The 25,983-nt window shown below is 39.0% G+C and overlaps 1 protein-coding gene across 4 annotated transcripts in view; it reads left to right on the top strand.

Annotated features, from left to right (window-relative positions):
- Window positions 1–5,818: 5,818 nt before the first annotated feature.
- The window catches only part of REV3L (REV3 like, DNA directed polymerase zeta catalytic subunit), a 186,191-nt gene continuing 166,026 nt past the window's right edge, over window positions 5,819–25,983 (top strand). For 2 of the 4 annotated variants that reach the window (XM_029223584.1, XM_029223583.1), the window contains exons 1-3: window positions 5,819–6,071; window positions 6,313–6,819; window positions 16,620–16,747. Coding sequence is in view for 2 of the 4 variants with exons in the window: in XM_029223582.1 (XP_029079415.1) it covers window positions 6,681–6,819 (139 nt within the window). In the remaining 2 variants the exon portion in view is untranslated. The remainder of the gene's footprint in view (window positions 6,072–6,312; window positions 6,820–16,619; window positions 16,748–25,983) is intronic. The other 2 variants (XM_029223582.1, XM_029223581.1) reach the window with 1 other exon arrangement.

Below are 25,983 nucleotides of genomic sequence, written 5' to 3'. Positions count from 1 at the left end.
TATGTATCCCTTAGAATAATTTATACGAAAAATTCTAATTTGCATGAGAAATGTTTCTGCTACAATGTAAAGTGAAAAAAACCAGGGGATTATTTCCACTGTGTAATATACTTATAGAAAAATTTTCTAGGAAAAAAGGGGCTAAAATGTTAATCATGACTGCCTTTGGGTGGGATTGAGTGTCCTATATTTTCTTTATGGTTTTCCATAATTTCTTTCCTATGCATTTCAAACCTTTAAGATTGGAAAAATACATTTTATTGAGAAAATAAGGAAATGTAAGTGTTGGTCTGTGACCTACACATCTGACAGTAAATAGTCTTTCCTGGTCCCTGGAGGGATGTAACATTAGGATCAAAACCCAGGGGAGCTCACTGTCAATAACAAAAATTATTAGTGCACGTTTTCCTGGAATGTGATTTAAGCTGTGAATATGTAAGTGCAGTGGGGACTTTGGGGCCAGGGAAAACCAGCCTGAGATATGCTGCTCTACAGACACGCTGCTTCTGAGATTTTGAATCCTGATTATTTAAACTGAGAACTTAATCTAATCTTACTCTACGTGTGTTTGGTTTCTTCCTGCCTAGTCATGATCCATCAGAAATGCCCCAATATCAGTTCTGGACATGTAATTTAAATGAGGGTCCTGGAAAGCTCAATCACCAATTCTAATATTACTCTATTCTGAAAGCTTCTTTTTTGTTTCTCAAACATCATCTTTAATTTATAGGCTCAATGGTCTCTCCCTTAAAACTATTACTGCTAATTTATGGAAGTGGAAGAGTTGAGAGTTGTTTTTTCAAAGTGTTGCTTCTCCCTGTAACTGAGTAGATTAATTGGTTAAAAAGATAAGAACAGAGAGAAATTCAGCTCTCACCACAATGATTAATTTGACTTTCCTTTAGTTTCTTTTAAAAAGAGACATAAAACCCCATTTTTTTAGTCAAAAAATATTTTATCATTCAGGCAATACATATTTATGTGTCTACCTTATACCCAGACAGCTGCTATGAATAAATTGGGGGAAACCTGCATGAAGTCTTTTGAGAGTGAGGAGAGCTGATGGCAATTGCCTCCAGAGTTTGCCATACTTAATTAGGTCTTCCAAATCCCTTCTGGGAGGAAATGAGTTTCTTTACCATCATGGTTTCATAGAGGTCAGACACTGTATGAAGGATTGGGTAAAAATTTACCTTAGAAAAGATCAACTACCATTTATATGCATGTGACACCTAAAACCCACTGATCCCCTTTAAACTTTCATCCCAAATGTTTGTTTCATCACCAAGGTAGGTGGTATTATTTTTCTGACAATGGAAAAAAGGTCACCATAATTCTGCTCTCCCAGGTATGAGAATTTTGAAATCTTTTTAACTCAACTCTGTATTTTGCTCTGCTTGAGAATCCATAGCAAAAATTGCACATGACCTTTCCAGGATCTGCAATGATCATGGTTTCTAGCTGCAGACAGTGGAGTCCACTAAAGGAGTTCAGTAGAGAGAAGTAACTCCTCTTTGGGGGGCACTTAGAAATGTATGAGGGTATTTTTATCACAGTGGCATGTAGTGCCCAGGGGCCAGGGATGTTAAATATCCTGCACAATAAAGAATTGTTTCATCCAAAATATCAGGAGAAGCCCCCTTGAGAAACACTGAGCTCAGGGTCAACTTCATGGCATGCAAACTGTGCAGTCATACAGGGCCCTCTGCTTGCTTTAATGGTCTGCGGTTACCATTCTGAAAATCTTAATACTTTTATGTTTGAATGTCTGTTTTATAAAAGAAGTGGTACAATGGATCATACCTGCAAGCAGAGGAGGCAATCTGTTTGTCTTCTTGCTTACTACCCAGTTTGCATACAGTCTGCATAATGCCTCACAAGCACAGGATGCTGGTGAACCTAAGCATACAGGAGCTCTGGGAGTTACAAAGTGACTACAAGGCAAACATGTTATATCTATGACTGATTTAGTGGAGGCGCTGACAGTTCCAAGAGACGATGCTTTCCATTTCAACCAGAACTTGCTTCAGGTGCAGAAAGAAGGTAATGGCATCCTAAGAAATACAAGTGACCAAAGAATTCTATCGTAGCCTTACTTGTGTGTGTTACTTCCCTGTATGACCATTTACACTGAAAATGATGACATAGAAGGAAGGGGAAAGGCAGGGCAACCCATAGTTCCTTTCCCTTCAGTCCTTCCTTACTCAGGTTGGTAGGATATGTGCATATCAAGAAGGGAAAGAAAAACAGCTGAGTTAGTTTTGTGCTGCATTTACACTGTTCTGGTAAGCAAAAAATACATCCTCGTGGCATGTACAAGCTACGAAATATGAATTGTGTCGTTTTGGTGATTTCATGTACGAGTTAAATGCTCTTATATTTGCATTTATAAATGGCACTGCACAATATAATGAGAAATGGTAAAATTCATTCTAATAATTTAAAATTCTAATTTTTCTTAGAATGACATTAAAAAGCAAATTAAAAAACAGCATGACAGGCTGAGGGAGAGATGACGGAAGAAAGAAAAAGCTTTGTATTTTAGTACATATAATGGCACTTGTTCCCTGCTTTTTGAACAGGGGCCTTACATTTTTCATTTTGCTCTGGGCTCAACAAATTGTGTAGCTGACTGTGACTGAGCTAGTTTAAGCAGAAAGGGATTAAAGGATGGTATTTAGCTCATAGATCTCTGAGAGAACCAGAGAACCAGGCTTGGATAATACATGGCTAGAAACAACATCCAGGAATAACCAAACCGGGAAGAACACTCATCCCACATCACATCCGCTATTCTAGCAGAAAGCCATCCTAGCACCACTTGCCAGTCAGCACCTATGACTCTCAAAATGGATGCCAGAACTCCTCCCCAGCTACCCAGAAGAACCAGACACCTCCACCACGGTGTCTGCCAGAAAATCCCATCTCCCTGAGTGCAACTGAGGCATCACGTTGCTCATTTTCAGATCAACGTCTTGAATGGGTGCATCTGATTGCTGGAAACTAGGTTACATGTAGTGAAACGCTGAAGCCAACATATAATTATTAGCATCTTCTCCAACTAACTCCCCATTCAGTGAAGTCCCTTTGGTAGCTTGGGAGTATTCACACCATGAAAATGGGTCAATGCTACAAATCAGGTTCTTTCCCCTCCTCCAGCCATTGTTAATGATTTACTAGCACACCACTCATCCATGCCAGTACTCTAGTATTTTTTAATTTTCTAGCTTCTAAAGTACAGAAAAGCAAGCTAGAAGGGGGGCTGGATAAGTGTTGAATAAGCCATCTTATAATATCTGCGAAAAAATTATGGTATCCATTGCCTTGTTCTAGATTATAAATTGCTAACAGACATTGAACAGTATTGGTACAGAAGGCTGAGCAGGTTTTACTAAAGGCATGACATGATGAGTATAGGTTAATGAACTAGAAGAGATAATAAAATGTCACTTGATATGACTGAAATATATTTCTATGATGCTGGACTATAAACTCTCTAAGGGCAGGAACCATGTCTGTTTTGTTTCTCGCTATATCTCAAATCACCTGGCAAATAGTCACTCAACATTAACAGCAATTAACAAAAACAGATGCTTTAAGTTTGTTAAGTATAGAGTTCAATTTCGGCATTTCTCATATTGTATGTAGATAACAGTTCCAAATGATTTTACTGTTTTCAGATGAGTTAAATTTCTGGATGTCAAAGTTTATTATGATACTTTCACATACATTATCTCATTTGATTAAGCCTTACAACATCCCTGAAAAGTTAAAACAGGAATTACTATCCATTTCATAGATGAGAAAAAAAAAAACCCAAAATAGTTATCTTTCCAAACTCATTTACCTAGTAACTGATGGTTTAATTTTTCATTCTCTGACTCAAAATTCCAGAGCTCTTTCTTACCTCAGGAGAATATAATTATAAAACACATTTGATAATGATTAATTAGGGGAGTACTGTCAGGTTTTCAATTTGAACATTAAGTTAAATTTTATTACATGCAATGGACACAATATCTTAATTTCATGCTGCAAATGTTTGTCTTCAAGAGTGAACATTCTTTCCTTGCAGTTCTAGAAGGATTTGAATGATGGTTGCAACTGCCTTTTCTTGAAGTAAATGAGTTGATTCAAGAGGTAGGAGGAAAGAAACCCTTTTCTAGAAATAGCTAATCTGTGAATCTCATACTTTTACCTTTTTCTAGTTAGGAATAATATAATTTAAATATTATGGATGTACTTTACAATATAGTACAGGGATGCTCGATTTTATATTACTTAAGAATCATGAGTGGTGGGTGGTCCAGGCCCCATACCCCAAAAATGTGATTTAGTAAGTGCCAAAATATTAAAGAACACACTAGTGCCATGAAATACTGTGAGAATCACTGGTACTGTGCATCTGATATTCAGCTTGTACAAAATATTTTACCAGAAAATGCATTTAGTATGGTAGTCTTATTTTTAAGTCACTTCTATACCTTTCTAAAACTAAAATCAACTTAGATTTTGCCTCTTAAAATATTAAGTAAGGTCCTGTATATTAGTAGAAATCTTGCCACCTATGTTTACAATCATGCTCTCAGGTTGAAAACTGCAAGCTAATTTGCTGTGGTAATCAGTCTCGAATCCCTCGGAACATAAACTCTTATTAGCATTATATGTTATGGGATTTATAGACAGCTTACCAGTGATCTGTTCCTCTGGGCCTTTTGATTTTCCTACTTTAAGAACCACAATGGTTCCAAATGAGGATCTCTCACACCACTTCAAATATACGGCAACCTACTAACCATTAAAATAACACCTGTATAATACACGTGTGAAAGAATGATCTCTAATTTGAGTAGATTGAAAACGACTGTCAAAAGTCCTAATTCTGTGGCATATTTCAAACTTGAAACCACGGTTTCTGCCTTCTACTGCTTCAATCTTTTTGATGGGAAGAAACCCTAATGGATTTTTAAGTGAAACTCTCGTTGCACGGATGAGGAAACTGAGGCCCGAAGAAACCAAATTATTTGTCCAAGGTCACGCCCAATATTAGTGACCAAGTCAGACAAAAACCTAACGGTTCCAATATAATGGCCAAGCCAGCTGCATCTGTTACTACCCTTTTTTTGCTCTCCGTTTCACAACTGCACCCCTATTTCTCCCTCCCCCCCGCTTTTGGATAAAGTTGTTTTGTCTAACGGTCCTCCCCCACCTCCTTTTGCTTTTATGCCTTAGGATAGTAAAACCTTGCACAAACTGTTAATGAATAACACTGGGAGTCCACATGTGACGTGGTGACTTTCTTGGGCCTTTTTCTTCGGCCGAAAATTTCGCCGAAAGGCTCTTAATCCTACGTTCTGCGGGGAAGGGAGGGGAGGAAGGGGAGGAGGGAGGTCACTGGGAACTGACAAGTCCTTACATGTCCAGGCGCGCGCCCGGGACCCACAGGTCCTAGGAGGAAACCAAGGAAGGACGTACTAGGGCGAGACGTGAGGAAAGGGGCGGGAGAAAGACACCGCGGTGGGAAATCCCTGTGCACTGCATCTGCCAAGCCCTGGCAAACCTAAGCAGAGCTGAGCGTGAATAAAACTCATTAAGCGGCCGGGCGCAGACACTGCAGAACAGCAGCTGAAGAGGGGGCGCGGTGGCTCGCGCCGCATGTGGGGGAACGAACGGCTGGGCGGCTCTTTTATAGGCCGAAGCCCGCGCTCGCGCGCCCCCGCCCCTCGCACCGCCCCTGGGCCACGCGCGAGGCCGCTGCGTTACCTGAGAAGGGCCGGCTGCGTCCGCCGCCCGCCCTCCCGCGAGGCTGCAGCGGCACGAGGGCTGCGCCTCGCCTCCCCGCGGGCGGGTTTTCTTACCTTGTAAAAAGCCGTTTCCGCGGCTGCCCCCGCCTACTCTGCAGGATGTGAAATGGCGGTCGGCGAGGCGAGCGCGATCACCGCGGCTCCGGCCAATCCCGCCTAGCCACCGAAACGGCCCTGAACACTGGCGCCCCCCTCCCGCCTGGCCCTCCGAGCCCATCCATGACATCGGCGCTCCGCCGCCCCGTCCCTCCGCTGCCCCTCACCCAGGTAGCCGTGCCCACCAGCCGAGTCATCGATCCCCCGCGCCCTGTGCTGGCCGAGCTTTCCGGCAGCCTCACCTCTCGCTGCGTGCCCGGGGGCGGGGGAGAAAACACTTACTCGGCCCCCGCCTGGATGTCCCGCTGGGGCGCCCTCCCGGTTCCCTCCCTTTCCCGCCGCTTCCCCTCCCCCAACTACTCACAGCCCTCTCTTCGCCGCACACACAACCCCCCCTTCTTCCCTCCCCCAGTGGTTGCGTCCGTGACATCATCATCATGGCAACAAGAGCTGCAGCCTGGGACGGAGGAGCCCGTGTGATTCCCGGCGGCGGCGGCAGTGGCGGCAGCAGCAGCACCAGCACCGACGAAAGCGCGAGGGCTTCCTTCCTGTCGCCCCTCGCCGGGTGCTCCTGAGGAGGCGGCGGCAGCAGTGCCCACACCGCCCCGCCCGCCGCCGCTGTTCGCCGTGTCTGAGTGTGAGGGGAGGGGACCGAACCGCGGAGAGGAGGGGGCGCCGCCGCCACCGCGGCTGTGGGGCCGCCGCTGCGGAAGGAGCCGCCGCTGCTGCTGCCGCTGCCAGGTCTCTAGTGAAGAGGAGGTAGTGGCGGCGGCGGCGAACATGTTTTCAGTGAGGATAGTGACTGCCGACTACTACATGGCCAACCCACTGCAGGGGCTGGATATCTGCCAATCCCCCCTCACCCAGGCCCCTGTCAAGAAGGTGCCGGTGGTGCGAGTCTTCGGAGCGACCCCGGCAGGTAAGCGGGCGGGAGCGGCGGACGCCCGGGCAGCCCTCCCCGCCGCGCACTCGCGCGCACGCCGCCGGCCCTCTCCGCAGACCGCTGCCGCGTCTTCCCTCCCCTTGGCCCTCCTCGCCTTTCCTCCCGAGCCTGACGAGAGGCGCAAAAATGGGGGTCTGCGCGGGCGTTGCGCGCCGCCCCCCGCATGCCACCTCAGGCGGGGAGGCGGCGGGCGCCGAGTGTTTACACTGCGTGCGGCGGTCGGGAGCCGGGTCCGCACTCGGGGTCGCGGGCAGGCGGAGCGGGCACCACTCTCGCCCCGGAGGATGGGTCAGGTGGCCGCGCCATGTCCTCCGTGAACGGGTGCGCCGGCCCCGCTCTGAGGTCGGTCGCTGGTGGGACCGCGGACACCCTCTGCGTCTCCCAAGTTCCCCTTGCTGGAAATGGCTTTCAGAGGAGTGGGGAAGTGTCAGCTCTGTTGTCAGTCGCTCCTCGTCGCCACTTCTCACCAGCGCTCTCCTCTGCCCCTTCTGGAGATGCTGTGGGCTGAAGAATGGTGCCTGGGGCCAGATAATCTTTCTTGTTGAAGTGACCATGTGGTTCTGCTGTGAGTGCAGGTCGTAACTCCTTAGAGTTTAAAGTAAAGCCTCAGAGTCTGGGGGACAGGGCTGCGTCCCCAGGTGCATTGCTTTCAGGGAAATGTGTATCCACGGAAGTAGGAAATGCGTGTTTATGTTGCCCAACGTACAACATCCCACTTAATAGCGTGAATTTCATAGGAGCCACATCTAAGTCCAGCAACGCAAACATTAAAAAAAAATGCCCCTGTGCTGGGGTGTAGCATTGCATTTTAAATACACGTACATCTAAGACAAAAACAATTTTGAAGAACCAGTGGGGTGGGGAGACAAGCTACGTTCTCAAAAGCTCTTGGGGATTTATGATAATGTAAGTAGGATAGTGGCCAAATTTACAAGGTTTTTAATTGTTTTGTTCTTCTACATGCTTTGAACTGCCTTTGTGAAGTAATGGAGCTGCCTCCTAGAAAGAGATGCTCTAGCTATGTACTGCCCTTTGGGATTTTAGATAGCGTTTGCCACTTGATGCTCCTTGCCCTAATCACCATTCATCTTATTACTGCAGTCAGTTTTCCTGTGGGCTATCAAGATAATAGCACTTTCCCAAACACAAGCACTCATTCTAAGCAGTTATCTTTTAATGTGAATTCTCTTCGTTAAAAATTTTAGTGTTGTTAGTGAGATTTGATAGAATGCTTCTTTTTAAAACAGTGAAAAAGATTTTGATGATATGGACTTTTTAAGATGGGGCATTTGGGTGCTGTTAACAATTTGTTGAAAGTGTAACACCTGAAACTTTGGAGGCTGGAGAACAGAGGCAATAAAGAGTTCTGAAGGATAGATTTTCTGCCCTTTTAAATATAGTGGTGCTGTCTTTGTTTCTAATTGGAATTTCAGTGTAATATACTGTTGTTGTTTTTTTTCACTTCAGGTGCAGAGAAGGAATAAGATAGGGATGTTGATATAGCTCTGTTCAGCCAGATTTTGAAAATTTAAAGGGACATGCTAATAGGATATACTGTGGCATTGCTGTGTATTACAGTTTGTATGGTTTGGGTTACTTTTCTACACATAGTTTTTTTTTTTCTCTGCACAAGTCATTAAATATGTATCCCTGAGTGATTTGCAAGCTCTGTTTTATAGGAAAGTTTTGTTTGTGGAAAAGTGAATTTCAGAGTGAGCTAGGAGGAATTTTATTATGTGAAAAAATATTCTTTAAAAAATAAAGAGTATGGTGTACTTTTGTGTTTCTCAATATAAAAAAAAATAGAAATGTGAACTAGTCTATAAAAAGAAATACGAAAAAAAAAAAAAAAAAGAAATACGTGTTTCTTCCTCTTGGACATCTTACAATAGATTACCAGCATCTCCCCCTCCCACCCCTTAAAAAAAACTGGATTAAAAAATCACTTTGAAATGTATAATGTAAATCAATATAAAAGTTAGACCTTTTTGTACATACATTGAAAGATATAAAACCTGATACAGAGAAATCCAAACTTCAAGTTGTTAAGGATAATTGAATTGAGTTTGCTATAAATATAGTTCACAAACATAAATTTTTGTTTCCTCAAAAGGTGAAAAATTTTGACATCACTGGCATACATTTAGAGTTTACAGCTTTCAGAATCAAGCCAGCATTTTTAGCATGTCAGAAACTCTCAGTAAAATTAATATTAATTGAACATAAATAAAAACTACAATTATCTGCTTCTGAATTCTCTCCCCATAGAAAAGTAGTCCAGTTCACCAAGTAAAATAAATTTTGAAAATAATTAATATAAAAAAGTCAATTTGGCTTAGTAAAAGTCTGAATGCTAGAATTTTTAATGAAGACAGATTTGTTTGAAAGCACAAACTATATATATCTACTAGTTAGTAAAATTAATGAAAAATTGTAACACATGATAAATCTATGTTAGAGTGTCATAAACTTAAGTCTTTCATACATAGGAAATTTTGGAAGTCCTCAATTCTTTACCTTGGTTTGGAGAAAGTATGTTTTTAAACTGAGTTTGCTTTTCAAATGAAGTTGTGAAAAATAACAGCAGAAGAAATTTTCTCCCAAATAAAATGACCATTTCAGATTTATATTATAAATTTTGAACTGATTAGTTTATTACATTTTTACTAGTTCAGTTTTCCTATTATTGCATGAAAAGTATTTTTCTGCTTTAGAAAACAGTCCAGTTGACTTCTGATTGTCCTGTGTTTTGAGGGCATATTTGAGTAATTTAAGAAATAAATTGTCTTAGGTTTAAGAGCTCTCATATCTTAAGTTGGTGAAATTTGAAAAGGTATTTTAAAAAGTGGTACATTCAAATTTGAATGATAAATCCTAACTGATTTAATCCTTTGGTGGTTGAGGATATTGGTTCCTGAGAGAATCAATTAAATTTTCTATATATAAGTGATGGAATTATTTTTAAAAAACCAAAAACCTCTTCTGCTTTTCTTTCACTCATTTAAAAATGTCTTGAATATTGTTTTGACATACAATGTATTTAGCAATATAACAATTTTTTGGTAACTTGTTTTAGTGGTGGGAAGCAAGGTTATAAATAACTAAAGTACAGGACAGCGTTTTTTCACTTAGATTTGAATATGGGTATGAGTGCTCTGGGAATTCACTTCAAATAAAATCCTAAGGCTTTATTGTAAGGACCTGACTCAGGTGGATCTGGGAAGCTGCCCAGTTACCACATACTAACTCTTGCTTATTAGTTGCCTGATGTAACTCATTTCATGTTGAGCTTAGACAGCCTTCTCAGTTTTCTCAACATCAATTTAAACAGAATTATCCTTTCAAAAAGCTTCCCTGCTGAGATGCAGAGTAGGAGTAAATGGAAGAGTGTGAGTGAGATGTTCACATAGCAAGTAATTAAACAAAGTAGGACAAACAGACTATAGAGGGAGCTGCTTGACTTTAAGATTACTGTAAGGAACTCTGCCATCTCCCCTCCTCTAAGTCTTCCTCCAGCTAGTGAAAATTTTAGTAGATTGTTCTAGATACTATGAAATCAGGTTATTCAACATAAGAAATTGATAATTCTGAAATGCTGTATAAAGTTATGTAGTTGCATAATCTCACTTTTTGGGTATTTTGGTGGATTATTAAATAAATTTGAGATGAGTACAATTTTGAAAGCTAAAGCATTTATCAACAACTCAGATTACGAATAATTTCTCTAAAAAAAGTCTTGTTCATAGGCTTTTTTTTTAAACCATTTAAAAATATTTTAACATCACATAATGCCTATTTGATATAAATATTAGAAAGATTTTTCAGGAGCACTACTGAGATTTAGTGATTTACCACAAACAAAATTAGTCAGTTTATTTAGTAGGTATTTGAAGCTTGAGTTGCAAATTTTATTAGTTTTCTGTATTGTGTTTGACTTAAAATAACCATCAGTTAATCAGAAGCTTATTAAGCAGGAGTCCTCTTAAATCTGTGGACACAGTGGAATGTTGTAGTACGTGATTCAGTTTATTCAGTGAACACTTAATGAGAACCTAATGCATATATATTGAGCTATGTTTTAAGTGCCGTCGTTATGAACAACTTTTACCCTCCAGAAGCTCACAGTGTAGGAGGGATGATAGACATGTAAACATAAGTCAAACATAGTTTAATTGGAATATAAAAGAAATGTGTGTAAGACAAAGTGAGGACTCAAAGGAGGACATGTTCATTGACCACCTAGCAGGCAAAAAGGGGAGTCAGGGAAGGCTTCATGAAGGAAGTATGGATTAAGTCATTTTAAAGCAATTTCAAAAGAATATTAAAATTCTGATAGAGGAACAGATACAAGGTAATTCACAAATGGAGAGAAAACTGCTCTTGGCTGGGCAGCTTGGCAATGCATATCAGAATCCTTGAAATGTTGTTTTTTGACCCAGTAATTCCAGTTTTAGGAATTTTAATCTATGAATGTAAATCTTTTGGCAAAATCTGATTATCTTTTGAATCCATCTACTTCTTTCATTATCCATCACCACCCTAGTCTAAACTACTAGCATTTTTGGATGCATTTACAATAAACAGCCTCCTAATCTTGGCCTACCCCAATCTATTCTGTTCCCTTCTAATCTGTTTTCTACCCTGTAATCAGGGATCTTTTCAAAATGCAAACCTGATTATATCACCATACTACTTGGTATGCTTCAGTAGCTTTCCATTGCATTTAGGATAAGGACAAAGCTACATGTCTTATGTGGTGGCATCTACATGTCTTACAAGGTCTTGCACAGTCTGGTCCCTACCTCTCTATCCAGTCATGGCTTGAGCCATGTCCTTCTTGCCTTGCTCTTTATGTTCCAGCCATATTGACCTTATTTCAGTCCCTTATTCTTGCCATGCTCCTCCCTCAATGAGGCCTTTGTACCTGCTGTTCCCTCTGCCTAGAACGTTTTTCCTTTTCCTTCACCTAAACTCCGATTTGTCATTCCTCAGGGAAGCCTTCCATAGACTCTCAAAGTTCCATAAACTCTCCTTCATAGCACTTGCTATAGTTGTAATTTTTATATACATTGGAGATTGTTTTTCCCAGTAATCTCCATAAATGCTGGTAATGCGTTCATTTTTGCTCACCATTATACAGACAGTGCTGACCACAGTGCTTGAAACTCAAGCATTTGTTGCAAGAATTAATCAATAGATGATAGGCATAACAGGGAACAGCCCCAAATGTTCAACAACTGAGAAATGGTTACATAAATTGGGCATATTCATTTAGTAGAATTTATGTCATTAAAGTCATGTTTTCATGATTATAATATAATATATAATAATATGGGAAAATGCTATCAGTATATTATATGAAAAAAATCAGTTTGCAAAATAGTCATTTATGCAGAAAAAATGCACCAGAATATAAAGGTTGGTTATCACTGGGAGGTGTATTTTGTATTTTTCAGATTTTCTTCAGAGAACATGTATTGATTTTATAATTTGGAAAAAGAAACTATACAAAATTAAGGAAAAGCTGTCAGAAATATGGGAAAAAGACTTGAGGTTGATACTGGGCTCCCAAATAAGTATCAACTAAAATGCATGATTGCATGATGATAGTGTTAAACTTGATTATATAAATTCAGTTTAGGAACTGCAAAATGATTCTTATATTAAAGAAAACCAGTAATTTCTAGTTTTATTATACTCATTTATATGTAAACTGATTTTAATTTTAAAATGTTTTGCAGAGTAGGATGGCTTTGGCACATGACAGCAATGAAACAGAGCAGAGACTCTAATATATGTAAGAACTTAGTGTATGATAATGGATGCTACCTTTCCTGTCAGTAGTGGAAAGAATTCTTTTTTTTTTTTTTTGCGGTACGCGGGCCTCTCACTGTTGTGGCCTCTCCCGCTGCGGAGCACAGGCTCCGGACGCGCAGGCTCAGCGGCCATGGCTCACGGGCCCAGCCGCTCCGCGGCATGTGGGATCTTCCCGGACCAGGGCATGAACCCGTGTCCCCTGCACCGGCAGGTGGACTCTCAACCACTGCGCCACCAGGGAAGTCCCGGAAAGAATTCTTTAATAAAGTGTTGGCTTCCAGATAAGTGAGAAGATTTAAATGTGAAAACAAACAAAAAACGTAGGATAATTATTTTAATTTAATCTAGGAATGGTGAAGGCCTTTCAAAGTATGAAACAGAACTGAAGCCAGATTGCTGAATTTTACACCATAAAAATAAAATTCTGTATAATGACAAAAATCATAAAGTTAAAAGAAGAGTAGACTAGTAAAAATTATTTGTACACTTTTCACAAAGGACTAATTTCCTCTTAATATACAAAGAGCTCCTAGAAAACAATCCAGTAGAAAAAGTGAGCAAAGAGAATTCATATGAAAAGATGTGCAATTTTATTATAATGAAGATGTAAATTAAAGCTACAGCATACCATTTATCACCTATCTAATTAGGAAAGATTGATTACATAGTATAACTTGGGGAGGGTGAGAGGAAGGGGAAATGGGCATTCTCATATATTGCTGGTGGGAGTATAAAATGTTCATTTTCTGTGGAAAGCAATTTGTAAATCATTTTCAGAATTTAAAAATGCACGTATATTTTAGTGGTGGTTTTTTTTTTTTTTTTGGCCGTGTCGCGCAGCTTGTGGGAACTTACCCTACTAAGGATTGAACCCGGGCCCCTGGCAGTGAAAGCCCGGAGTCCTAACCACTGGATCGCCAGGGAATTCCCTTTTTTTTTTTTTAAGTTCTTTTTTACTTTTTCATGTATATTTTGATCTAGCAACTTCATTCAAGGATTTTATCCTCTAAAAGATATTATATATGTGTCAAATGAGCATATAAGAATATTTGTGGCAGCATTGTTTGTCATTGCAAAAGGTTGGAAACAACCTAAACATAAACCAGTAGGGGAGTAGTTAAGTATTATTATGGCATAACTATTCAATGGAATACTAGGCAGTCCTTAAAATAATGAGACAACACTATGTGTACTGCTGTGGTGCCACGTCTGATATATTAAGAGGAAAAAAAGCAAGATGCAAGACTCCATGTGTGGTATGCTGCCATTTGTGCGGCTTAAAAAATATATATGTATGTATAAAATATATAAATATAAAGAAATATATGTAAATAAAAATATAAATATATATTTATAAGTATATATATTGTACACATATATCTGGAAGGATACATGAGAGTTTTGTAACAGTGGTTGCCTCCAGTGAGGGTAACTGGTGGCCTAGAGGACAAAGGTGGGAGTCTAATTTTTTTATAGTTTACTGTTTGGTAACTTTGGGATGTTTTTTGCCATGTGCATGGGATACCTGTTCAGAGTTAATTTTTTTAGGTTATGTTGTGCTTGCAAGAATTGGTAAGGAAGAACAAAAATAAAAGGGCATAGTAGTCCTAAATAGTTGTCAAATGATTACTGCAGTACTGTTTAATTTTAGGTTTTAATTTTACTGTTTAATTTGAGGTCTTCTAATTCAGAGCTTCCAGTTGATGTTATGTGGCTCTGGGCGCTAGTGGAGTGGGGTCTGAAGGTAGGGTGTGGGGTTCCTGTAAGCAGAGAGCATGATGAGCATAACTAGCAGGTATTGCTTTGTTTGATACTTTAAGTACATTAAAGAAGGTGCTTTACTACTTGGAATCTACTTCAGCCAGCCAGAGTATGCAGCCGCCTCTTGTCAAGAAAGGATCGTGGAGCTGTCATTGGAGTTTGTATTCTGGGTGCTGAGGAGCGTGTCATCCAGTGCAAGGTGCAGCCACTGATGATGAGAGGACTGGGTAGCAGGGATGTTGCACTGGGGGGCCTAGCTCTACGCCTGAATTTTGCCTGTATTGGATTCTCTTAGCTGTTTGATGTGCCATTTAGCTTGTTGCAAGGTGACTGCCTAATAGTGCATGTATGTTCTGAAAAAATAAATCATCGTTATTTTGAAATATTGCTCCTGATGTGAAAAAGGTTGGATTTGAAATTCATTCATATTGTTACAAATTTTAGTTAAATTAAAAAATTTCTTCCATAATTATATAAAGAAAATGTGATGAATTTTTTTCATCAAGCACCATGTCGATGCCTCCAAATGCCCTCTTGTTGGCCAGTGTGCTGAACAAATATTATTTACAGTGTGAAAGGGGTTGGAAAACACTGTTCTGGTGAAATTCTCTCATTTAAAGAAAACTGATATCTAGATAGATAAGCTCAGGGATTTGTTCACTTTACAGTTGGTTGGTGTGGGGCTGGGTCTGAAAACTGGGGATCTTGACTCGGCCCTTACTGCCTCACACTGGCTCCCCAGACCTGAGGGAAAATTGGAAAGGCATTGGTTATAATTGAAAGACGAACATACAGACGTTTAGAGGAAAAAAAATGCACGTACACAGTTTAGAAATCTTTGAGGGCCTGCTGTGTCCGATAGTGCTTAGACTCTTCCTGTAGACTAGGTTATATAGTAGGATTTGTTTTGTGATGACTGTAGCTATCTCCTTTTAAAGAATAATATAAAGGTTAGACTATAACAAGAGGAATTTAGGACAGATATAAACAAAAATTGATACTAGAATTGTATGTATATAGTTTTCCAAAGAAAAGGGGAATGAATCAGGAGACCTTTCAAGTTCCTCTGGTGCTGTAATTAAACTTTTTCTGGTCTTGCTTTTGATTGGATTAGAATTTGTTCAATTAAGTAGGTTGGGGTTAAATAGGCTTCAAAGAATGTTGCCATTAGCCTTAGATATTTCAGAGAAATACTTAGAAACTTATTAAGATATGGGATATGGGATGGTATATGTCACTTTGGTACCTGGCTGCCATTTTAACACCACAGTGATGCTAAATAAGAGAGGAAATAAATAATGGGAGTTAAGGTACACTAAACTTTGGGTAAAATTGTGTTAACTTATAGTTTCCAGATAAGATACAGATAAGGCAGGAGTAGGTGTCTTAGGCAATTTAAAGAAAAACACTTCACTGTCTAGACATAAAGTAGATGCATTTTGAGACCAAAACAAATTATAAGTAAAACCCTCTTAGTGACAGCTATGTAACCTTTTGGTGTGTGGTTGGGTGGGTTTTTTTTGTTTTTTTGTTTATTTTTTTGCCATTTCTTTTAAGTTTTCCAGATGATCTTCTGTGTTTCTTCCAGTTCTCGGTAGATTTTTAAGTATTTCATTTTTTTAAGTGAAAAATATTTTGTTGCTTAATTAGTATTGGCAAACTGGACTGTTTTCTGCAGCAGAAATTGAATATATGCCTAGCAAAGTGAATTTGGAGGAAAAAGGGCAGTAATTGTCTTCTGAAAACTTAGGGTTTTTTTGGTCCAATTCTGTTTTCTTTTTAGATGATAGCTGTGGGAAGTACTAAGATTTTGAAGTCAATTTCCTTGGGGACAGTTATTTAATTTTCTTTGGGTTAAGAGAGCATTTACTATATATATGATTCAAAGAATAAAAGCATGTTACCTCAGAAATGCTTGTGTAGTATATAACAGTTTAACAAGAGTTTTCTATTTTTCTTCCATTTATTACAACTACCAAGGAAGTATAACAAGGATTAAAAGAAATATCTTATTTTGCATATATATTTATACTTCAAAGTAATTTATACATTAAATTAGGTTTTGTTTGAGATGGTGAAATGAAAGAGTTTGTAAGTAAGAATACATGTTGATATGTGAAAAAATGTGAAGTTAAAACATGTTGGCATACTCCTAGTTTCTCAGAACAAGAAAATGACTAATCTAAATTTCATTTCAGAATAAAAACCAAGACAAGCCACATAAAAGCAACCTAAAAATTAAACTGTCATCATATTATTTGTTTTAAAACTATGGAATAATATATCTGAGGAAGATTTCTCTCAAAATTGTTTTTCTCAATTTCAAGTAAGTAATTTATTTTGGTTAATATATTGGGGATGAGGGGAGGTGGGGGTGAACCTTGGCATTGAAGTTGATAAATCTACTCATCCTTAAAGTAACAACTCAAATATTAACCACTTTAAAGCCTTCTGTGACTCCTTTGCCCATTCCCAAAAGATTACCTCTTTGGTCTTCCACAGTCCTAGCCTCTTTTCACGTGGCTGATAAAGGACTGACTACACTGAGCGTTGTGTTTGTCTGTAGGAATAGTCATATGGCACTACCCTCGTGTGCCTCCTGCCCCTCACCCCTACCCCAGGATCCTCCACACCGCCTTCTGCTGCTAAGAAACCCTGGATAAGTTATTTTATTTCTGTGAGCCTTAATTTCCTCCTCTGTAAAGTGAGTTTTAATAATTTCTACCTCACTGGATTATTATGATTAAACATGGTAAGCAGCACATATCTGGCATATATAGTAACGTAACTGTTACTTTCTTTCTAACCCTTCTAACTCCAGAATCTGCCACATTACTGCTATATACCAAGCACTCTTTAAAATGTTTGAGTTGAATTGAAGTGAAAAATGGAATTTTTGTAGCATTTATTCATTCCTCAGAATAGGACAAACTAAAATACCTGTACATTGTGGTGTAAGGCTCTTTACAGTTGGTCACTGACTCATATGTCTTAAGTCTAGGTAATTACTGGTTTAAAACACTTTTAAAGAATTGGCTATGTTTTATAAGTACCCTACCCAGGCCTGATTTTTCTTTTTAAACTGTTGTGTGTGTGTGTGTGTGTATACATATACATACATATATGTATGTATATGTGTGTGTGTGTGTGTATGTGTGTGTATATATATATATATATATAGAGAGAGAGAGAGAGAGAGAGAGAGAGAGAGAGAGAAAACTATCCAAGTCTGATCTTGCCTTGAAAAAGGGCAGTGTTAAGCCATTGATCAAGGAGTAAGTACAGTTTTCCAATACTGCCGTTTAGGTTAAGTGTATTTCTTGTGAAAGAGCCTTATTTTCCAAAACCATTAGTAGTGCCTTCTTTTTTTAAAATGATGGTAGAATGAGTTGGAAGTGTGTGCGCACCAGAGATCATAGTAAAGGTGACAGTGGGAACTATCGCTCTCTTCTTTTTTTGTCTTTTGTGAATTAGTAACACACACACAAAAATTGAAGCCTTTGGTTTTTAAACCCATTTAGTATTGTGGAATGTGGACCAAATGAATTCATTATTGCCTAGAGTTTCAGTTTTCTTCACCATATTTTTTCTACATATATTTCCAGGTTTTCTTTTGTTTTGTTTTTTAATAGCATTGTCTTCTGTTTTTTTTCATGAAGTTATTAGAAATATTTTCAAATTAATTTTGATGAATCACACTTTGGTTGATGTTGCTTAGTGGTTATAAAATAGAAGCCAAGTTAGTCAAAAGACTTTAAGGTTACATCATTTTACTAACAGAGGTTATAGACCATTTATTGAGCCCTTACTGTGTGCCTTATTCTAAGTGTTTTAATTTTCACGACTCTATAAAATAGTTACTACTATCTCCGTTTTACAGTTGAGGAAATGAGGCATGAAGAGATTAATTAACTTTTGCCTGAAGTTATTCAGCATATGTTTACCTCATAGCATGTGAGAATTAAAATGAGGGAACATGTATTAGGCCATTACCTGCCTAAACAGAAGAAGCAGAGAAGCAGAATCTGAGACGTATGTTTCCTAACACTTCCAGAATCTGATAATAGCCATTACTGAGACATGACAGTGACCATGAATGTATTCTTATTCATTAATGTTTTTTGTAATAAATATACCCTGCTACTCTGTACTGACCCTTTTTTTCCTGAGCAATATTAATGTTTCCTCTCAGATTCATGTTCCCATTTGAACTGAATTATTTTGTTTTTATGTGTATGTGTTTATAAGGTGATGGTAGGGCTTTACTATAATATCAATCTGATATAAAATATTTTTATAAGTTAAATAATATATGAATATACTCTCATTGTGAAATTTAAAAAAGCAGAAACAGGCAAAACAAAAATTTTCCTTGGCCACTAATCCTATTCACCTCCCCACTTGTATCAATTTTTGTTTAGCAAACCTGCCCCAAAACTTAGTGTATAAAACAATAGCCATGGGCTTCCCTGGTGGCGCAGTGGTTGAGGGTCCGCCTGCCGATGCAGGGGACGCGGGTTCGTGCCCCGGTCCGGGAGGGTCCCGCGTGCCGCGGAGCGGCTGGGCCCGTGGGCTGTGGCCGCTGGGCCTGCGCATCCGGAGCCTGTGCTCCGCAGCGGGAGAGGCCGCAGCAGTGAGAGGCCTGCGTACCGCAAAAAAAAAAAAAAACCCAAAAAACAATAGCCATTTGTTAACCCATGATTCTGGCAAGGGCTCAGTTCAGCATTTCTGCTCCTGCTTCTGGCTGGGCTTGCTTATGCGGCTGCAATCAGCTGAGAGGTCGTCTGGAAGCCAATTGGCCTAGAATGGCTTCACTCCTATGTCTGGATATTGGTGCTGGGGTGGCGGAGAGCCATGTGTCTCCAGAGGGCTAGCCTTCATGTGGAGGCAGTAGTAGGATTTGTAGGAGCAGCAAGTGAAGGCAAGCCCCATATATTTTGTCTGATGGGCCAAAGCAAATCACATGGCCAAGCCCTGAGTCTGTGTGGGAGGAATTTCCTAAAAGTGTGTGACTCATTAGGGGGCCATTACTGCAACAATCTGCTATACCTCTGTTGCTGGCCGACTCATTTTTCAGAAAACATTTATCAGTGTACAGTGCGCTACTCTTGAAAAAGTATAGTGTTTAAGCAATTTATTTACCAATTCAGATAAATTAAGTTAATTTCTTGTTCTCAGTTGTTTTATTCCATTCTCATCATCCTTCAGCGTCATTCCTGGTCCTATTCACCCAGCAGATTTAATTGATCACCCACTAAGTGCACAGTAGGCCATCATGAGGTGAGGAGCAGATGGAGCAAATACTACTGTGTTCATCATCAAAGTTTCTTACACTTGTCCACCTGTCTGCTTCATTATATGAACAGTATTCTGTAAAAGCAGACAATTACTAACAAATTTTTTAAAATGACCAACAGCTCACACCAGCCTGAACATACCTTATGTACTACATTTTTTAAATGTCTTACAAGGATTTCTTCCAGTAAGAAGAACTATATAATACAGAGGTTGTTTCAATCTGTACTCCCACCAGCAGTAATGAGACTTCTTCCATATTTTCACCAAGGTTATGGTCTCAAATGTTTTGATCTTTACCAATCTAATAGATAAAAATTATAGATCTCAGTGTAGTTTTAATTTGCATTCTTTTATTATGAGTGAGATTGGGTGTCCTTCCAGATACTTGAGAGCCATTTGTATTTCTTTTTCAGGATACCACTCGTTTATCTTTTACCCACTTTTCTGTTGTGAGTCTTGGTCTTTTGCTTACTGATTCCAGGGAGCTCTTCATATATTAGGAAAATTGGTCTATATCTGTGAATTGAGTTGCAAATATTTTTTCTAGTTTTATTCTTATGGTAAATACGTTTTATTTAAATAATTTTTTTTCATTTTATAACGAAGTTTATATCTTAAATGACACTTTTAGAACACATTTAGTTGAGGTTAGGCTTAAGTATTAGCTTTGGGAATGGAAGAACACTTATTTAGAGAACTTACCTTTCAAAACCCTGACTTAAAATGAAAAGTTTCAAAAGGATCCTATCTTTGATATACTTTTTTCTCTTCTAAGTTTGGTACTATCATGAGACCACTCCTCTTGACAGACCAGTCCAAGAAGTAGGATCATCCTTTGGAGGGTAATTTTTAGATGATTGACTGTAGAGCATAGGCGGAAAATACATTTCTGTTACTTAAAATAAATTGTTAATAATGTTGCTTTGAGTGTTATCTAGTTCAGTGTGCATTGTGTGTATGTGTTTGTGTGTAATGTGTACAGTATACACACATATATATAGTGGTAGTGTTTCAAGCAGTGCTCTCGTATAACCCTTTATCTCTTTAGCCAGCCTTTACCTAATCAACCATATAGCTATATTAGTGTGGCTACATTTGGCTGTTGTTTTTCCAGTGGGCCACAAAGAAGAAAGACAAACAGACTGTGACCTTTTTTGAGAAAGCAATAATGCTACCCATTACCCAGATAATATCCTACATTTTTAATAAGATTGTAACGAGGTAGGAAGAGGATAGCAGAGGCATCTATGATATATGCAGCATCTGACATTATGAAATACTTTGACTTCTTCCCTTGAGTTCTATATAAAAGTGGAATAGAAAACTGCAAGGCTAAAGAGATTAGCATGTTTTAAGTCATTTAATGTAGTTCTCAAAAGTTTTTAAAGTTGGCAAACCCTTTCTTCATGATCGTTTTACCCAGCAGCATCAAAAAAAGCAAAACCAGACAGGAATCCTTAAGTGATTCATAGTGAGGAATAGTAGAAAACCCTTTTTTGCCATGCTTTACATGGTTTTTAATTTTTCAGAGTTGTCAAGGTATTCTTTAGGGTCTGTTATATCATCAGTATCTTTATAAATGTTTCATTGACAATTAAATTTTTCTATTTATTTGTTACCAAATTGTTGACATACTATTATTTCCTTGATTGATTCTTTTAAAAAAATTCTAATATTTCTGAGGTTGTAATACATCTCACAATGTGTACATTTAACACAGTAATTTTTTCTCCTGAAAAGCTAGTATTAAACTGATGGTACATCTTATAATAGATGACTTCCTGAAGGAAATGTGACATTTCATAATTTGTTTTCTTTTTTTTTTTTTCATCATTTGTTTTCATTCTCTACTTATTTTTAATCTATTCTGTCATGGAATGAGACTTTCCCACTTTATTTTGTTCTTCACTTTTGCTTTGTATCTCTAATTGTTTTAACTTTTGTATATTTTGATGTTGTGTTATTGGCACATAAAGCTTTATAACTGATAGGTCTTTTTTTTTTTTGCCGTATGCGGGCCTCTCACTGCTGTGGTCTCTCCCGTTGCGGAGCATAGGCTCCGAATGCGCAGGCTCAGCGGCCATGGTTCACGGGCCCAGCCTCTCTGCGGCATGTGGGATCTTCCCGGACCGGGCCACGAACCCATGTCCCCTGCATTGGCAGGTGGACTCTCAAGCACTGCGCCACCAGGGAAGCCCTGATAGGTCTTTTATAGCAGTACTTTTCAAACTAATTGTGGTGAAGAATCAATTTTTTCTGATACCTCTTTAAAATACATTAAAAATGAATTACTAGGGACTTCCTGGTGGTGCAGTGGTTAAGAATCTGCCTGCCAGTGCAGGGGACAGGGGTTTGATCCCTGGTCCCGGAGGATCCCACATGCTGTGGGGCACGTAAGCCCGTGCACCACAACTAATGAGCCTGTGCTTTAGAGCCCGCAAGCCACAACTGCTGAGCCCATGTGCCACAACTACTGAAGCCCGCATGCCTAGAGCCTGTGCTCCGCAACAAGAGAAGCCACCGCATTGAGAAGCCCACACACCACAATGAAGAGTAGCCCCCGCTCGCCACAACTAGAGAAAGCCCGCGCGCAGCAACGAAGACCCAACGCAGCCATAAATAAATAATAAATAAATTAAAATCCACCTCTTTAAAAAAAAAAGTGAATTACTAGAAAAATGAAATGAGAAAGAAAACCCAACAAGCTCCCTTTTTTTATTATTATATTATTAAATAGGTATAGAATTCCTGTCAAATTTCTGTAAGAGTTTCTAGTTTGATACTTGCTTGTTGCAAACCTATAACAAACAACTTTGTCATAGACTGTATTTGAGTAGCACTGTAGATATTTTTTTTTTTTTTTTTTTGCAGTATGAGGGCCTCTCACTGTTGTGGCCTCTCCCATCACGGAGCACAGGCTCTGGACGCGTAGGCTCAGCGGCCATGGCTCACGGGCCCAGGCGCTCCGCGGCATGTGGGATCTTCCCAGACTGGGGCACGAACCCATGTCCCCTGCATCGGCAGGCGGACTCTCAACCACTGCGCCACCAGGGAAGCCCTAGATATCTTTTTTTAATCAGTATAACGAGACCTTTTAATTTTCTTCTTGAGTCCTGTTTCTTGTTCCACATCAAAATTATTACCTATTTCCTTTTAGTTTGACTATTTACATGTTGTATAATTGCCTGTCACTATTTTTAATTCTTCGTAAGTCATTTCATTTTTTTTAACCCCATCTGAGGATCTTTCCAGTAGAGGTTTTAAACTATAAAAATTTGCTGTAATTGATGTATTTGATTTTTACTCCTATAATTTTATACTTTTAAATAATTCTGTTTTACTCTTTGCTTTCTGTTTTTTGCAGCATAAACTCTTTTATGTGCTTTATTAAGCATGATACAGTAATTTTTAAAAGCATATATACAGAAATGTAGTTTTAATGATAAAATTTGGGAACAAATAAGAAACATTTTCTTTTATGTAATACAAGGAATTTAGCTTATTTTAATTTTTATACTGTCAGCTTCTGAGTCTTTAACTTATAAATGTTGAATGTTTTAAACGGTATATCTTCTCTTTAAAAAAATATTTAGCTTATGTGTTAAATTTCAGTAGAACAATTTAGACTCACCTCTATGTATTAATTTTGTATGGAGCACCACCACTCATCTATGTATACCACACCATTTATACCCATTCTTGAGTTCCAGGGTTAATTTTTTTTTTTTTTTTTTTTGGTTGCCTCAAATACATTTCCATGTACTATTTTTCAGGAGATATCCAGGTGGTTTACTTTTCTGAATCCTTGAATATCTGAAAATGGCTTTTTTGTGTGTACATGTTAATGCGAGCATGGCTCAAAATGGTATTCTTGTGTCCCAGGCTTTTCCTTTAAAATTCTCTAAATATTATTCTGGTGTCTTTGAATTTTGACTGAGATAAGAAAGTCCTTTTGATGTAGACATGCTGGTGTTTTTTTTTGTGTGTTTTTTTTTTTGTAGTACGGGGGCCTCTCACTGTTGTGGCCTCTTCCGTTGCGGGCACAGGCTCCGGACGCGCAGGCCCAGCAGCCATGGCTCACGGGCCCAGCCGCTCTGTGGCATGTGGGATCCTCCCGGACCAGGGCACAAACCCGTGTCCCCTGCATCGGCAGGCAGACTCTCAACCACTGCGCCACCAGGGAAGCCCTGGTGTTTTTTATTTTGGGATAGTTCTTCTATTATGCCTTTGATTATTGCTTTCATTCCATTTGTTATGGTATTTTGTTTTTAAATTAATGAAATACCTGTTATTTGTGGATTGGTTTACATTTCTTTTTTATACCTGCCTTCCCTCTTATTTTAACTTTGTCCTTTCACGTTCTTGGTGATCCTTTTTGTTTTCATCTTCTTACATTACTGATATATTTTCCTGTAATACAGATTCTATTCTTTCTCGTCTCCAGTATGGATTTTAATTTTGTTGTTTATATTTCTTTCCTTTTCCTTATCTCTTAGAGTGCCATTTATATCTTAGTCTGCGTATCTCTGTTGTGTTTTTATTCCTTCCTTTTTTTTTTTTTTTTTAAGAATATGTTGGGGGTAGGAGTTTATTAAATTATTTTATTTATTTTTGCTGTGTTGGGTCTTAGTTTTTGTGCGAGGGCTTTCTCTAGTTGTGGCAAGCGGGGCCCCTCTTCATCGCGGTGCGCGGGCCTCTCACTATCGCAGCCTCTCTTGTTGCAGAGCACAGGCTCCAGACATGCAGGCTCAGTAGTTGTGGCTCACGGGCCCAGTTGCTCCACGGCATGTGGGATCCTCCTAGACCAGGGCTCGAACCCGTGTACCCTGCATTAGCAGGCAGATTCTCAACCACTGTGCCACCAGGGAAGGCCCTATTCCTTCCTCTTGTAACTGATCATCTTTCCTTATAAAAGATGTTTCACAGAAACTGTATTTTCTTGTGTCTTATCGAGAACACAGCAGAGATACTGTCTACATTTTTTCTGTTTCCTAATGTAAATTATCACAGATTCTTTTCTTTGGCATTTTAAGAAGATGTGCTGAATGTTTGTATAGGTCCCAAGTTTATCCTTCTATGAACAAGAGGCTATTTATCCACTCCTGATGTTTGCAAGCAGGCAGAGTTTGGAAAGTCCAATTGATTATCTTCATTTTTGCTTATAAACTGATAGACTTGCCTTCCCAGATATACAGAGCTAATAATTGAGCACAGCCCACTTAGATGAAAACATTCATTTAGTATGCCTGTACTGGATTGAGGTTTAAGAGATTTCCCCTGTTCTAACTGCACAGTCTCTGTCATGTGGGAGCAGAGTTATTCCCGGATAACCTGAGGATCTTTCTTTCTGTCTGTTTTTTTTGTCTTCTCTTTCTGTCTGTCTGTCTGTCTTTCTTTCTTTTCTCCAGAGCATTACATGAAAGTCTCCAGGTCGTAAAGGCCCTTAGGACTTCTGGTGGTTTTTATCAGTGAGGGAAGCTCATTTAGCATCCAGAATGGAGAGAGCTATGCTCCATCAGTTTTGTTGATACTAGGAATTGTGTTTTTAGAATAGATGAAGAAAGAGAGGTATTGAGTGAGAAAATATAACCTTGGTATTGAGCGAGAAAATACAACCTTACATATTTTAGAAAGATTTTAGTAGGGAACTGGTTTCTGTTTGAGCAGATTATATTTCCAAGGTAGAGAATAGTGCTGTATATCTTAAATATTTTAGTGAAAAATTGGAAGAGTTATTTTATATTTCATAGATTCTAAGATGTTTATCCTGCCCCCCCCCCCACCAATTTTACATCAGTAATTGGGATGGGTCTTACCATCAGTGACGCACCATATTTAATTGGAAGCATATTCTTTCTTAGTAGTACAAAAAAATGTCTTATAATTGGCATTTTAGATTCAGTGAAATATAAATAGATGTTTAGCTTAGTGCCATTCTAAATTTAATCTCCTCACTTCTTGTGAGTAAAGAATTAATAGCTTTTTTTCCCCTGGACTGTTTTGGTCTTGGGTTAACTCTCTAGCTTTATTTACCTAGAAACCTGATAGAGATAGAATGTCAGTTGTGTAACCAAGCACCTTTGCTTTTGGTAATAATGAATCATGATTAGTAAAGTACATATGGACTGGGAGGACTGTGAATAAACTGTAAATACCAGTGGGAGGCAACAGCTTTGGGCTTTCCTGGGTGTGATAACTCTTATAGTTGAGTGAGTCTATTGTGAGGCTGGGAATCTATGTCTTCAGGACTGGAGTTGGTGGTTA

This window comes from Monodon monoceros, unplaced genomic scaffold (genome assembly GCF_005190385.1).
Source record: "Monodon monoceros isolate NGI ecotype Baffin Bay Population unplaced genomic scaffold, NGI_Narwhal_1 Super_Scaffold_15, whole genome shotgun sequence".
Taxonomy (NCBI): domain Eukaryota; kingdom Metazoa; phylum Chordata; class Mammalia; order Artiodactyla; family Monodontidae; genus Monodon; species Monodon monoceros.
The sequence above is the reverse complement of the archived record's forward strand: the minus strand, read 5'-3'. Positions and strand labels throughout refer to the sequence as shown.